Source organism: Quercus robur, chromosome 8, assembly GCF_932294415.1.
Source record: "Quercus robur chromosome 8, dhQueRobu3.1, whole genome shotgun sequence".
NCBI lineage: Eukaryota > Viridiplantae > Streptophyta > Magnoliopsida > Fagales > Fagaceae > Quercus > Quercus robur.
Genome location: NC_065541.1, coordinates 35,053,438 through 35,070,120, shown reverse-complemented (window position 1 = coordinate 35,070,120; position 16,683 = coordinate 35,053,438). Strand labels below are relative to the sequence as shown.

The window sequence follows — 16,683 nt, the reverse complement described above, 5'->3', positions numbered from 1 at the left end:
TGCTTTCACCAACTGCTTGGAAAGCTTCACACGAAAGTTTGAAAGCCCTAACTCTCGTACCCAATTCTATAAGGAAATCACCTCAAACGCAAGTGACGTGTGGGTGAAAAAGGGTACTCATGCATAAGCATTACAACATGTTCATGCATCAATACTTCTTATGCTTTGTGACTTTGTTTGTTTGACTATTGATTGCATGGGTTGAAATTTGCTTGTTTGTTTTTGCATTCTTTCATTCAATTTTTTTTTTCAATGTTGCTTTTGATCAATCTTTTCCTTCTTATGTGTCAAAAATCCAAAAACCACATAAAAAGTAGAAAATCAAAAAGTTTGATCGACATTGTTGAGTTTTGTCTCAAAACTTGTTTTGCCTTGTACTTTTGTGCTAATGGCTTTGTGCATTTACGAGCGTAGCTTGTTCCTTTGCACTCTTATCACTGTGGAAGAAATCTTGAAATCTATGTGACTGTTGTAAATAGATCTTCAAACTTGTCATGAATGATTAGTGAATGGTTATGTTGATCTTGAAACATGCATAGACTTGTGCCTATATATCTTCACACTCTTTATTTTTTTTGCTAAAAAGAGCTCACCAAATGTAAAGAGATATTGAGCTGTAAAAGTCTGTTGCACATACTAGTATTCGACTAGGAAAAAGGGAAAGCGACCAAAAATAAAGTGTATAATCTTTCAAAAAGCCAAAGGCTATCTCATCAAGGTGAAATATCAAACATCATTCTCACAATGAGATATGATTGTTTCAAAATGATCAAAAAGATCAAATGTTATGATTGAAAGTGGAGCCAAATGTAAAGCTCCAAGTTATGTAATCAAGTCTTGTGGGAGGTCATATATGCATACTTCTATAATTGAGATGGTTCACATGATCTAGTACTAATTGTGTATGCCTTGGTTGAATTGATCATTGAAACTTCACATTAGACTAAGGACTATCTCATTGTTGATATCCACACACAACACACAAGTTTATGTTCAATGAATGCCATATTCATTTGTTTGATTGTACTTGATAAAATGTGTTTTCACATGTTCAATCTTTGTTGATTCAAACACAAAAAGATTTTTGAGTGTTTTAGTTGTTTTTGGAAAGTATTTTGTTCTTACAAAAACTGAAAATTTCAAAAAACAGTGTTGCCTTGTTTTGGCGACTCAGTCGCGGGTCAGACAAGTCGCATGCCACAATCGCGAGCTCGCGGGTCAGTTTTGGCAACTTGTTCGCGAGTGGAAGGTCCAGTCGCGAGGGGTACATTGAGATTTTCGCGGCTCAGCTCACGACTTCCTCGCGAGTGAGACTTCCAGTCGCGAAAAACACTTAGCAAATTTTTTTTCAAAACTTTTGGCTTAAAGTGTTTTGGCGGGTGAAACTGGCGACTTTCTGGCAACTTACCTCAGTTGCAAAAAACGCATGTTTTGCACCGTAAGGACAGTTTTTAAAACCTTTTTTAGTTTTCCCTCGAACTTTTTATGACTATTCACTTTCTCTCTCAATTGAAACTATCCCAAACACTCCATGTCACTCTCTACAAACTCCATTTTTGCTTCATTTCTTCTCAAAATCCTCAAGAAAAAGGTATGGGTTCTCACTTTCTCACTCAGTATTTCTTGTTTTTGAGCTTTTCCCTCTTGATTCTTTGTGTTGATTTTCTGATTTGCATTAGGTTGGTGATTCGGTGTTGAGTTTTGTCCATGTATGACTTGTTGAGGCTCTTGGTTTATGTGAACTTGTTTAGGTTGCTAGATTTGTTCTTTATTATTTGTTTTACTCTATGCTTAGGGTTTGTTGACTGACTTATACTCATTTCGTTTGAACTCACTTTATTTAGTTGATTCAAAATGATTGAGTTTTGTTTGTTGGGTTATATTGATTTGATTCTAGTGTGTGCTTCTGTCTTAAGTATTTTGTGTCATTTCATACTCATCAAGATATGTCTCATTGACATATGTTTGCCCCTTGTGTGATGTTATACTATGCAACATTAGAACTTTTCTCCAAAATGTTGTTTGTTCTTGAGTGTCTACCAATGGGTACACTCATTTTAGTTGTTGGTTTATGATTTGAGTCATTTCCTCTATACCTGACTTTAAGCCATCTTTGGTCTTGTTGCTCTACTCTTATCTCTTTATGACACTAACAGAGTACTGATTTTTTTGTATACATGTACTGTGCTTTGTTGTTGTGGCATTTTCTGCTTGTCTACAGATGGCTCCTTCATCCCCAAAGAAGAAAACACCCGCCAAGAAAGCAGATAAGAGAATGAAAATGGACCATAATCTGTTTAGGTCTGTTTCCCATTTTGAGAGATACAAGAATTTTTTCTTAAAGTCAGGCATCGTACAAGAAAGGTATGTGGATTTGGAGGATTTGAGAGACACCTTTATCCCTAATTGTTTTGAGGGGAGAGGATGGGAAAAGCTGCTAAGTGATTTACCAGTTGTGTGTGAACCCCTGATTAGGGAGTTTTACTCCAATGCTGTGATAAGGGAAGATGAGTTGAGCTACTAGGTTAGAGGAACAGAATTCACCTTAGATGCACATGACATTAATGATGTGCTAGGTCTTGTGGGGTTAGAAGATCATGATTTCATCAACTATAAGGATAGGATGCTTTCTATTGAAACTGTACAGCAGAGGATTGGTGGACAGAGAGAAGGGAAATGCCTAAATAACACAGCCTTTCCAATGGACATGAGGTGTCTCACTATTATCATAATGTTTAACCTGTATCCTATAAAGAAGTTGACTATAATTAACAATGCCAGAACAATTTTTCTGATGGAGCTCAAGGAAAAGACATTCATTGATATCAGCTCCTACATATTTGATACTATTGTGGATGAGACTAGAACCACTTCTAGGCCTAAACTGATCTTCCCTAGCCTACTCATAAGGATTTTCAGAAAGAAGGGTGTTGCAATCCCTCGAGACATCAGTCCCATGTCTACACCTTCAACAATTAACAAACAAACCTTCAAAAGGATAAGTGTTCGTCTTCCAAGTGAAGAAGATGAAGGTGATGAAGGAGAGGGTGTCCCAATGGAGACTGAGGCAGAGGCAGCAGGTCAGGCATCAACTTCAACACCCAGAAGGAGGTAGTCCCAAAGGAAAGGAGCCTGTCATTGATGTCGATGACTACTCTCCTAAAACAAAAAGGACTTGTTCCCCATCAGGAGTGTTTGATCCCAACAAGTTCAGATCCTATGCTGCCTTTTAGACTTATGAGAATTATTTTCGAAATGCTACACCATTACTGGGAAGACCTATTGATCAATCGTCACTTCATGACACTGACATTCCAAAATGGTTTGCCCACAAGGATTGGAATTACCTTCTCTCTGATCTGGATGAAGCTTATGAGAATTTGGTAAAAGAATTTTATGCCAATGCAATTGTGGAAGGCGAAGAACTCAAGTGCTGGGTTAAGAGAAAAAGTTTTTCAGTCTCTCTTGCATATTTGGAAGAGATCCTTCACATCAACTGGCCAATGCTTAAAAAATCACCGGTTTATAATGATCTATGTCCAGATGAGGAACTACTTAGGGATGGTCTTGGACAAGACTTGGAATTTTCATCCAATGGAAACTCAGTCAGCGTTTCCTCTCTTCCTCCGAAACTAAGAGTGCTTACAATAGTAATGTTTCACAACTTGTACCCCTTATTCAGCACTAGGTATATGAACCTCTGACGTGCCCTGTTTCTTCATGACCTAATCTCTGATGTAGAGATTGATATTTGTGCTCATATCTTTCACGTTCTCTGCAAAACGGTTCTACGAATTGAGTCACGAATATGTGTTCCATTTTGCTGTCTCATTTCTAGGATTTTGAAGCTCAAAGGAATTCACCCAACAGTAGATGAATCTCCTTGCACAAAACCGAGTCCAATCAACATGCGTACATTCAACGCAAGCATTGGTCATAGTCGGAAGAGAGTCAAACCAGAAACTTCCACATCTCACAGTGGTTTTAGCACATTCTCCCTTGATGAAAAACTCGACAACATTGTGACATCTGTCCACGAGTTGAGTACCAAGATGTCCGGACTCACATATACTTTACACCATCACAGCACTCGGTGGGATATGAAGTTTACCTCCCTACAAATTCAATTGGATCAGATTTAGAGGAAGCTAGAAGAGGATATGTAGCTATTCCATGACAAAAAGGGGGAGATGATGTCATAAGGGGAATACAATGAAAGGGGGAGTGATAGCTTGATCTAAGGGGGAGATTTCAGCAAGTAGTTCAAATATTTTACTTTAAGTTGTTATTCAGCTTTTTATGTTTGTACCCATGTTGCTTTTGTAAGTTTTTAGGGTTTGTTTTCATAGTTTGTAGGCTTTATGGTTTGTACTATGCTTTATGCAGCCTTTATGCTTTGTTAAATCAGTACTTCTAACTAAATGTCATGCATTTTCCTTTTAAGTACTGTCACTCTTGTGTCCTTGTAGGGTTTTTTCTAGATGCATATACTTAGTGTATTATGCATTGGTTGAGTGTTGGGCATGCAAGTAATTTGCATTGATCTTATTAGCTTGTATGTCCAAGTGTTCATTCCAAGTGTGAATGAGCATTATGGTCACTACCTTGTAGTGATTGCTTGTTTGATCAAGCCATGGTTTGTTTCTTAACTCCATCTTTGCTTGGTCACATCATGCTTGCTTCATATGCATTTCATGTTTTTTTGCATACAATGATCATGGTGTATTGTTGTGTTTCAGGAGATTCATGTTCATATGATTCAAGAGCTTTACAGTTTCTAGAGTTAGGTGTGAGTGAGTTATGTTCAACTGTTCCCAACTCACATGTTAAGTCTAGAGTCTGTTTTAGGGTTTTGTCACGAAATAGCCAAAGGGGGAGATTGTAAGGTTGAATTTTATCAACCATCTTGTTGGCTTTATTCCGTGCCAAATTTGCTTGTATTTCAGCAATTAGTAACCATGTATTTAGGTGGGATTCTTGTAAGGGTAGTGAGTGAGATAGTGTGAAGAAATGCTTAAGAGTGTGCAAGAAAAATAGGGACTCGCGACTGGATCTTGCGGGTGACTCGCGGTTGCAAGCCTCCAGAAGCTGCACACGTGCCAGGCATGCCAGAAGTTGAAGCGTCATGCTAGCTGGAGCACTACAGGACAAAATAGGACAACTGGCCATTCAGTTATCTTGCAGCTGGAACTCGCGACTCAATCAAGCCGCGAGGCCAAGCAGCGAGCCAACCCTGTTTTGAAAAACCTGACTCTTCACATTCCATTCTCACCCTAGTATAAATACCCCTTATTCTCACGAAAGAATGAGAGCTTCCAGAGAGAATTTTAAGAGAGAAACCCTAGAGAAAAACAAGATTGATTCATCCACAATCTTCACATAAGAGACTTTTCAAATTCCTCTACTCTCTACCTCTCCATTGTTAAATCCTTGAGAGGCTTTTTACCAAAACTTTTTCTCACCATATCTATTACTGTGAGAGGGTTGTTTGGTATTTTGGGAAGCAGTTAGGAAGGAACCAATTTCATATTGGTTGATGCTATGGTCAAGTAGCGGAATTCGGGAAGCTAGAAAAGAAATAGGTTCAGCGCAACCTTGTAGGAGCAAGAAGCTTGGAGGGCTTAGGTACACTGGGTAGATTAGGCTTGGAGGGTCTATTGCTGTTTATGTATCCTAACTACATTTTCTAGTGGATTACTTATCGCTTGGAGGGCGGCGGAGAGGTTTTACGCCGAGGGCTTCGGTTTCCTCTTCGATAACATATCGTTGTGTTGTCCTTGTGTTTGCATCTCTCTTCCCTTAATCTTTGTCTTTTATTTTCTGCTGTGGATGTGATTTTAATTGGCTTAGATTGTTTACCAATTCTGTTTATAGCTTGTGTTCATTTTTTGCACACTTATTATTTGTCATAAAACTTGAATTGGTAATTTTGCTATTGGGGGTCTAAACATTCATAGTGTTTTATACACTATTTGAACTTTCACTTTTTGATACTATTCATGCGTCTTACTATATAATTTTAGCTAATTTTTAGCTTTATCTATAATATTTTCAGCAAAATGTTTTTTGTTTCAAATAAATAAGTTGTTCCTAAACGACCCTTACTCTCATTATTCTTGTGAAACGCACAATTTCGAAGAGGAGAACTCTAAAGAATGAATGTCACGGTTTGGTGACTTTATTGTCTTTCTTCTTCTCTTTTTCTTTTTATTCTTTATTTTTTGATTAACGACTTTATTGTATCAGGTGAATTGTTTGTAACCCATTATGTCTCCTTCTTACGAAAACATAGGAGTTACTATGCTCTCAGTCTGGAAAGCACCTGTGCTATAGCTGGAGCTCTGAAACATTTATCGCCACATATAATGGACTTGAAAGATACACTTAAATGAGGCAATATACTCACAACTTGAGCTAAAGTGGGATGATTCTACGTAGTAAATCTTCAAGGATAGATTTTGGTAGAGATTGACTTTCTTTTTCTTCTTAATGTGGTATGTTAAAAAGGTCATTTACTTATTTATAATTTGATAGTGGGAAGAGGGAACATTTAAACTTAGAATGTCTCTGTTGGAAATACTTGAAGGTGCTAATTGAATTTCAAAACTCTTGGCATATGTTAACTAAGTCTTAAACTTATAATTTGGGACTAAAAAAATGTGTTATTTTGTCTTATATTTGTCTTGTTCGCGAGGAAGAAATATGTACCTTTTAAACTATAGGCAACAAACATAGATTTATTAGTGGATTCCACTGTAACTGTTGTGTATTTTACGATATGATACAATACATGATGCCAACAAAAATGTCCATTCACAATACCATTTATATTTTAAAAATTGTAGATTCCACAACTCGTACCCTAACTCTTTCCCTCTTAGTTTGTTTATTAGGAGAATTTAATAGTTTGTTTGGATTGAGGGGGAGGGAGAGGAGTAGAGTAGAATTGGTTGGAAATTAGCCTAATTTTCGGCTAAGAATAGTTGAGCTATGTTGATTTATATAGTTTGTTTATGTCTAAAGAATAGTTGATTGGTTGTTGTAATTCAATTTGAAATTGCACAATTGTGTTAACGTTTATATTATGAATCAAGTTATTAAATTTTGATCAATGTGAAAGAGCACATCCAAATTTATATATTTATCTTTTTATAAAGAAAATACTTATTTTAACGTTTACAAACCATTGAAATTTATCTCAAGATACCCTTTACCAACAGTTTTAATAATACTTTGATGTTTAGTAACCTTTGATAAAAGTGTAATATTTTTTCAACAATTGCATAGGCTGTAGAAAAATGTTCTCGACATAGTTTTTAGGGGTAATTACACTTTACCCACTTGTGGTTTGCCTCAAATTTAACTTACCTACTCGTGGTTTCATTTTTGACACTTTACCTACCCGTGGTTCAATCCGTTACTGCTTTGTAACCCACCTCCCTATTTGCCGTTACTCTAACACGTTTTCTTTCAAAACCAAAATACAAAACAGATCAAACACTCCTCTCCACCAAAACACACTCTCATCCACCTTTGCTCATCCACCTGAGAGCTTAGATGCTACAATGCTACCCACCTAATTTATTAGACCGAAAATCATCTGGGTTTTGATCGTGCAAGGAAACCGACGAAGAACAAGACCCACAGATTCTGGGATTTAAGCGTTACAACCTGTGATTGTTGAGTTAACAAATTGGGTATTGATCTGTTCATGTTTCTCCCTATTAGACTTTGCATAAGATGCAATAAGTATTGCATCTTATCAAACTCTACTTTCTTGACAAAATCATAAATTGTAACAATGAAAAAATTGTAAAAATGTTAATAAGAATACTAATCACAAATAAGGGGAGAAAAAATCATAAATTTTCATGTACAAAAGATTTAAGATTAGCATGTGGGGTTTCTACACCATTCAAAAATCTGCATAAAGTGTATAACTAATCATGCTTTCTTTTTATCTACTAAAGTAGTCTACTATGTTCCTTAAAAATGGGATGAAAATCAATCTTAAAAGATGTGACTCAATCCCCTAAAACAAACTCCTAAGCCATTAAAAAATCTATAAAAGGTGTATAACTAATCATGCTTTCTTTTTATCTGTTCATGCATATTTGCTTTTGGATATGCATGTCAAATTATAGATAAAACAAACCCCTAATCCTACAAATAGCATATCAAACAAAAGACCATAATACTTCAATCCAAAAGCTTACAGATGGCATAAAAACTTTGCATATCTATCAAATCCATAATACTTCAAACGGAACAACACCTTGCAGAAACCCAATTTCAAAAATAAATAAATAAATCTACCTAGAAACAATTTATGCAAATTTTTAAAGGCGTAAATGCACTTTTGATTCTTACATTTTGGGGTCATTTCTATTTGAGTCCTTACATTTTTATTTTATTACTTTTAGTCCCTAAAATGAAAAACACGTTCCACTTTAGTCCTTACCGTCACTCTCTAAACGGAAATATCCTACGTAGCAAACAGAGTGCACTGTTGGCATAGTAAATGCTAAGGTGTCCATTAAAGTAATATTAAAAATGCCACATCAACATCCACGTGTCCATTAAAATAATATTAAAATAAATTTATCAATTTTAAAAATTAAAAAATTACAAAAAAGAAAAAAACATAATTAAATTTAATTTATCAATATTACTTTATCAAATTCTATTAAACTTTCTGGGCAACCAAACACAATAAAAGTTATTAAATCTTAAAAGCTCAAACAAAATCTCCAAGCTCTCTCTATGAAAATCTCAACCTCTCTCTCCAAGCTATCCCTTTCCACAAAAGTCTCCAAGCTCAAGGTGAAGGTAAAGGTGATTGAAGGTGGGTTTTAGGTGAAGGTGGAGGTGACTGAAGGTGGTTTTGGCTAAAGGGGCCGACTAAAGGTGGGCTCTCTCTCTAAATCCATGGCCAAAATCCCAACTCTCTCTCTCTCTAAATTCTCTAAATTCATGGCCGAAAACCCAGCTTTCTCTCTCTCTAAACCTTGGCCAAAAACCCAACTCTCTCTAGCCAAAAACTCAGCCCTCTCTCTCTAAACCCATGGCCAAAAACCCAGCTCTCTCTCTCTCTCTCTCTAAATCTATGGTTATTTGTGGTTTCAGATCTTGGGTTTTGTTCATTGATTTGGGATTTGAGTTTTGAGTTTTGTGTTTGGTTCCTCAGAAAGCCTAAGAAAATCTGGGTTGAGTTTTGTGTTGGGGCTGAAAAATTTGGATTTGAGTTTTGTCTCTGTGTAATTGTTGAATGTTTTTGAGTTTTTTCTCTATGTAATTGTTGAAAAAAATTGGGTTGAGTTTTGGGTTTGGGTTCCAAAATGTTGTCTTTGTAATTGTGGGCATGTCTTCGTGTTTGTGGATTATGATTTTTGTTGATCTGGGTTTTCACCTTGTTGATTTGGGTTTTTGTTGATCTGGATTTTGAGAGGCAACAATGCACCCTTCAGCATGGAAGTCATGGGTTCCTCTCAAAAAATGGGAAAACCCGATGAATCCGGCGTCCACAGCCATATGGTCACAATCTTTCAAAATAAGTGCAGCTCTTTATGAAAGGGTACATAGGTTAATAGACTTTAGATTGCCTGAACATTGGGTTTTCACTTTTCATCCCTTACATTTTCTAAAGAAACTCAATCCATGTAATTTCCACGCTCACAGAATTTCATCTCTCTAACACTAACATAACATTCTTGTGTGACTAGTAGTGTTAAATCTATTTTTTTCTTTTCGATAATTTGGTTCGTTTATATATATGGATTTTTTTTTTTGGTACAAAATTCTTTTATGATTTTACTGTGTTTTATTTTTGGGTTTGTATGACTTTTTTGGGTTTGTGCTCTTATGTTTTCTTGATGGGTTTGTATGATTTTCTGGGTTAATGTGTTATTTGTATTTGTGATCTTGTGTTAATGTTTAAATTTGAGTTTGTGTTTTTTGTGTTTGGTTCTGGGTTTGTACTCTTATGTTATTGTGTTGATGTTTAAATTTGTGATTGTGTTCTTGTTGAAAATGAATTAAATATGAATTTATGCATTTTATCATTTTTAATTCTGTTTTTTCCTTTTTTATTTTGTTAAAATTGATTGGATAATTTTTTATATATTTAAAAGCTGACATGACATTTTTTTAAATGCTAATTAAAATTTTTTATTATTTTTTTATTGACCACATCAACATTTAATGTGCCAGCAGTGCACTCAGTTTTCCACATAAGCAATTTCCGTTAGTAGGCTAACGGTAAGGACCAAAATGGAATGCGATTTTCATTTTAGGGACTAAAAGTGGTAAAATAGAAATGTAGGGACCAAAATAGAAATGACCCCAAAATGTAGGAACCAAAAGTGCATTTACGCCATTTTTAAACCCAACTTCAATCGAAACACTATGCAGATTTTTAAATCTACCTAGAATAAGAGGAAAATAGTAGATGAAAGAAAAAGAAAAAAAATAATACTTCAAGCTCAGAAAGTCAGGAACTCACCCAATAGAGAGAAACATGAACAGATCAAGATCCAATTTGTTAACAAAAAATCACAGGTTGGTAACGATCAAAACCCTGAATCAATAGATTAGTAACTCCATGGTTTCCTTGCTCAAAATCACCCCGAGGATCCTAGGCATAAACGGGTCTAAGAACTCAGGTGTGTAGCATCCTCAGTGGGTGAGCAAGCGTGAGATAGAAAGAGTGTGTGTTTCGGGGGAAATGAGTGTTTGATCTGCTTTATATTTTGATTTTGAAAGGAAACGTGTTAGAGTAATGGCAGATAGGGAGGTGGGTTATAGAGTAGTAACAAACTAAATCATAGGTGGGTAAAATGTCAAAAATATTGAAACCATAGGTGGGTGAGTTAAATTTGAGGCAAACCACAGGTGGCAAAAGTGTAATTACTCATAGTTTTTAATGGCGGTTCTTAACGGTCATTTCAACTATGATATTACAATTTTGATATTATTTGGACTAATTTTTAGAGTTTGTACTAGGGACTAGAACACAATTATTGCAACATTTTGACAATAGCTAAGGTATCAATCTCTTATAGATCAAAATAAAATAATAAAATATTAGATAGAGAGTCACCATAACTAAAAACAATGGTGTTGTAAAAATTTTCCATCCAGAGAATTTCTCTCTTTCTTTCTTTTTTTTTTTTTTTTTTTTTTTTTTTTTTTTTTTTTTAACATTTAAGGAGTTAAGGATTATGTTATGTTTGGTAGTCAACATTATTTTTGTTCAATCAAAATTCTTGAGATTCTCAAATCAAGGTATTCAATAATTTTTTTTTTTTTTAGCACACAAAACTTGTAAGTTTAAAATAAATTATATATATATATATTATTTTTTCTGTTTTCTTTTTTTTACAAATAAAATTTTTATTTTAACAACTTAGATTATTCATATGAACACATTGAAATAAATTTAAAGCCGTCACCAAGAAGCGCCATACAAATACTTGGTATTAGCAAGCAATTTGAGCCTCTTAGAGAGATTTCAGTGGTGGACAGGACAGGCAAATTCTGGTTTGCTAGGGGCTATGCTACTTTTGAGACACATTTCTTGGACTTTCCTACCCGATACGTTGTTCTCCTGTGCACCATTACTTGTTGAAAATATTTCCATAATAATAAATAGATAATTGGGAAAGAGTTAGAGAGCAGAGTGTGGATGGAAAAAATTGCAAACTAACACCAATCTCCAAATAATTTTGTTAGTTAGCAACGTTTCTAAACTATTTAGGAAACAAACATCTCGAGTCTCTTAGACTCGAGTTCATTGTAGCAACTCGAGCCTAAGAGACTCAAGATCAATGTGCTGGTAGTGAAAATTGAGTTTTACACACTCGATTTCCTTTCTTGTTGACCCACTATTCTTCATTTTCTTCCTTTGTTGTTCTTCCTTTTCTTCCTTCGTTCTTCATTCTCTAGATCAACAAACTTAAATCAAACCCTAAGAACAAACCGCTTTGTTCTTCATTCTCCACACCAACTAGACCCAAATCAAACCCAGAACAAACCCTTTCATTCTTCATTCAGTCCGAGCCTTCGCCGCCTAGGTTTAGTTCGAGTCATTGCTTGGGTTCAGTTTGAGCCGCTACCTGAAGCCTTCTTCATGGTTTCCATTTTCCATCTTTGTTGGGTTTGTGTTTCTGTTTATCTCTTTTGCTAGGTTTATGTATATCTTTTTGCTTCGTTGTGGACTTGTGTTTTTGATCTCTTTGCTGGGTTTGTGTTTCTATTCTCTTTTGTTGTCGTTTCACTTTACAAAACTCGAGCCTCAAAGGCTCGATTTAGCACATTAAACTCGAGTGTCTTAGACTCGAGATGTTAGTTTCCTAAATAGTTTGGAAACGTTGCTAACTAACGAAATTTTTTGGAGATTGGTATTAGTTTGTAATTTTTTTCAGCATGGATGCCAAAAGTCTTTGTTTTTGTCTTCTTTTTCAAAAAAAAAAAAAAAAGTCCTTGTGCTGGTGCATTAGCTCTAAAAAATATTGTTGTCCTATTTGTGTTTATGGTTTTAAAGGCATATATAATATTGCGTTGTCCAGAGTTATTGAAATAAAGCACTGGATTTCATGTTTGAATTTTTTTGTTGCACCTAAAAAATGTATTACTATTAATTTTGGTAGAGTTAAGGACTCCATTAAAATGTTGTAGAATTAAGGACTCCATTAAAATGTGGTAGAGTTAAGGACTCCATTAATTTGATAGAGTCAAGGACTCCTTTAAAATGTGGTAGAGTCAAGGACTTCATTAATTTGGTAGAGTCAAGGACTTCATTGAAATATGGGTAGAGTCAAGAACTCCATTAAAATATAACAGAGTCAAGGATTCCATTAATTGGGTAGAGTCAAGAACTCCATTAAAATATGGTAGAGTCAAAGACTCTATTAATTGGGTAGAGTCTTGCTTCCCCTTGAAACCTGCTGAAGTCTCTTTAATTTATAGAGGAATTGAGAAACTGTTTCCCCCTTTTTTTCCTCTTAACTGATCAATTCATGGAGCAGTTTGCATCAGCTTCTCTTGGGCAGTTCCTCATTACTTATAAATCTGGACATTTTTTAAGTAACCATTTTTTTTTTTTTTGGTGGGTTCCAATTAGCTCAACTGGTAAAGTTTGTAATGGTTATATAAGAGATCTAGGGTTCAATCTCCGCCTACACTAAAAACTAATTGGTGTCTTGATCTGATGATAAAGAGCTATCATCAGGAGTGGACGCTATAAGTTAAAACTTTCTCTAAAAAAAAAACCATTTTTTTGTTGATGAAAATTTAACATTTCAACATCCTCCAAGGAGGCAAGTACACGGAGCATGTCGGTTGGGCTCTCGTGTTTACCTCTATGTAGTTCTCGTCATGAGGTTAGTGTTCTATTGGTGTGATTTTTTATTTTTTATTTGTGGATGTGTTTGGTCTTTGTGGATGTATTACTATTATTCCACTCTTTGAGGACCATGTTCCCTGTATTACTGACAGTAATTGCCATCAATTTTAAATTATGAGCATGCCGGAATCCTCCTAGGAGGCAAGTACGCCGTGAATGTCGGTTGGGCTCTCGTGTTTACCTCTATGTAGTTCTCGTCATGAGGTTAGTGTTCTATTAGTGTGATTTTTTATTTTTTATTTGTGGATATGTTTGGTCTTTGTTTAGTAGAATTTAAAATTGCTTTAATCTGGTTCTTTAAAAAGATATTGCGTTTACCTCTACGAAAGAGACATAATATGATAACATTCTACTACTATGGGACAGATTCAATATTGCGAACTAGGCTTCCTTAAGATTTTATACCGTTAAAGTCATACTCATAGATCATCTCCCATCATTCATATAGAATTCATGAAAATTCTAGTTATATGGTAAACTCAAGTATGTACCTGAAAGATTTAAAATCCCAAAAGAAAATTCACTATAATTTTAGTACTAATAAATCCAAATGCTTTGAGACTTGATTTAAATTGAATACATGTGTCAGCATTTATTCTACCCACATTAGACTTGCAAATTTAATTTATGGTAATTATTATGAATTTTTAATTACATTATTTGTCAAACTTTACAGATTGACAACTGTCATGTAAATTAGTTAAATATGACCAAACTAGTCGCTAACCCGTGCGATGCACGGGATAGTTAAACAAAATTTATACACATTCACTTTTATTGATACAATCATTTGAAAACAATTCTAACTAATACCCAAATGTATACCGTGCATTGTAGATCTTGAATGCTATACTGTGCGTTTAGGGCTTCCTACATTTGGAGAGAGAGAGTTTGCAGAAACTAAAGAAAATCTCTTTATAACTTAAGAAACAAAATATACTAAAATTAAAGAGAGAAAATTTTTGGAGGACAAAATATTATAGATAATTTAAAAGAATTTTGGTTTAATTCCTGAACACTGCAACTCCATAAAATTTATACTAATAATAATATTTTATGATAGCGCAGTTAGAATTTTGGTTCTTGAACACTGAATTGGAAATTGATTATATGAGTATTCAATAGTAAACAAAGTACTATGTATTAATTAATATATAAACAAAACTAACCTTGAATGCTACACTGTGCGTTTAGGGCTTCCTGCGTCTGGAGAGAGAGAGAGTTTGCAGAAACCGTAACTTTATATTTCTTAACTTGAGAGAGGGGTAAGGTTGCTAGGGTTTTGAGGAGTTATAATGTTTTTATTTTTATTTTTTTTTTAAATATTGTGCTGACGTGGAAAATTGTGCTGGAGAGAGAGAGTTTGCAGAAACCGTGGCTTTATATTTCTTAACTTGAGAGAGGGGTAAGGTTGCTAGGGTTTTGAGGAGTTATAATATTTTTATTTTTATTTTTTAAATATTGTGTTGACGTGGAAAATTGTGGTGCCAGCAGAGGTTTCGGTTTTATATATATATATACTAAAGAAAATCTCTTTATAACTTAAGAAACACAATATACTAAAATTAAAGAGAGAAAATTTTTGGAGGACAAAATATTATAGATAATTTAAAAGAATTTTCGTTTAATTCCTGAACACTGCAACTCCATAAAATTTATACTAATAATAATATTTTATGATAGCGCAGTTAGAATTTTGGTTCTTGAACACTGAATTGGAAATTGATTATATGAGTATTCAATAGTAAACAAAGTACTATGTATTAATTAATATATAAACAAAACTAACCTTGAATGCTACACTGTGCGTTTAGGGCTTCCTGCGTCTGGAGAGAGAGAGAGTTTGCAGAAACCATAACTTTATATTTCTTAACTTGAGAGAGGGGTAAGGTTGCTAGGGTTTTGAGGAGTTATAATGTTTTTATTTTTATTTTTTTTTAAATATTGTGCTGACGTGGAAAATTGTGCTGGAGAGAGAGAGTTTGCAGAAACCGTGGCTTTATATTTCTTAACTTGAGAGAGGGGTAAGGTTGCTAGGGTTTTGAGGAGTTATAACATTTTTATTTTTATTTTTTAAATATTGTGTTGACGTGGAAAATTGTGGTGCCAGCAGAGGTTTCGGTTTTATATATATATATAGATGACATTATTTTGACACAATATTTTATGTATATTCTAGACATGTTATATATTATAAATAGAGACCAAAACCCATATAAGGAGTACAAATTCAGAGTCACTACCTATTCCTAGATGTTGATGATGGCAAGAAGCTTTTTACGAAAAATTCTTACCAATATTTTCTTGGTATTGGTCCTAACCACAGCCATGTATGCAGCTAAAGCTACGAACCTTAAAGAAACCAAGCTATCCTTTTACCTTCATGACATCTCAGCCCTCTGCAACCCCAATGCCACGGTGATCCCAGTTGCAGGCATTGCTGGCAAGGCTTGGACATTCACCCAATTTGGCACCATCTTTGTCGTCGACGACAATATCACCGAAACCCCAAATCCAAAGTCACCCAAAGTTGGGCAATATCAAGGCCTGTACGTGACAGCCGCGTTGGATGGGTTGGATTCATTTACTACGGCATCAATAGTGTTCATAAATAAAGAGTACAATGGAAGCACCATACAAATACAAGGTATTAATAATAATGCGCCTGTTACAGAGGTTGCGGTGGTGGGCGGGACTGGGAAATTCCGATTTGCTAGGGGCTATATAACTTCTAAGACATATTCCTTAGACATTGCTACCCAAAACTCGGTTGTCCAGTTGAACGTCATGGTGCAACATTACTAGTTGAAAATATTGATGGGTCATAGATAAAAGATATGGACCAGTTGCTGCTGTTGAATAAGAATTGCCATAATAATAATCGTTTATGTGCTATATATACTCCTATTTGTGTTTATGATTTAAAAGCAATAATATTGCTGTCCTGTGTTATTGAAATAAAGTACTGGATTTCATCTTTGAATTTTCTTTTTTCCAGTTATAAAGTATTACTATTATCCTTTTTCTCAAAAAAGAAAGAAGAAAAAAAAAAGTATTACTATCATCCCATGCCTGAAATTATTCACCCTTCCAAAGAACAATCTCACTACTGCCCAGTAATCCTTCTCTCCAATCAAGTATTGCCGTCTATTGTAAGATGCTAGTCATGCAATGTATAGAAAAGCTATACATTTTTTAGTCACCGCCTAAACGGAGGCTAAATTTTTTTGAACAATATGAGAATATGCTCCAACATTAACTTTTTCTCTAGTTCTAATTTC

The 16,683-nt window shown here is 34.8% G+C and overlaps 1 protein-coding gene across 1 annotated transcript; it reads left to right on the top strand.

Annotated features, from left to right (window-relative positions):
• Positions 1 to 15,645: 15,645 nt before the first annotated feature.
• On the top strand, positions 15,646 to 16,345 carry LOC126693966 (pterocarpan synthase 1-like). Its single transcript, XM_050390010.1, has one exon. The coding sequence runs from the start codon at positions 15,656 to 15,658 to the stop codon at positions 16,205 to 16,207; it is 552 nt and encodes a 183-aa protein (XP_050245967.1). The 5' UTR covers positions 15,646 to 15,655; the 3' UTR covers positions 16,208 to 16,345.
• Positions 16,346 to 16,683: the final 338 nt, after the last annotated feature.

What these genes read in the sequence shown, in the direction of transcription:
- LOC126693966 (XM_050390010.1), top strand. Translation starts at nt 15,656, where the DNA reads ATGTTGATGATGGCAAGAAGCTTTTTACGAAAAATTCTTACCAATATT.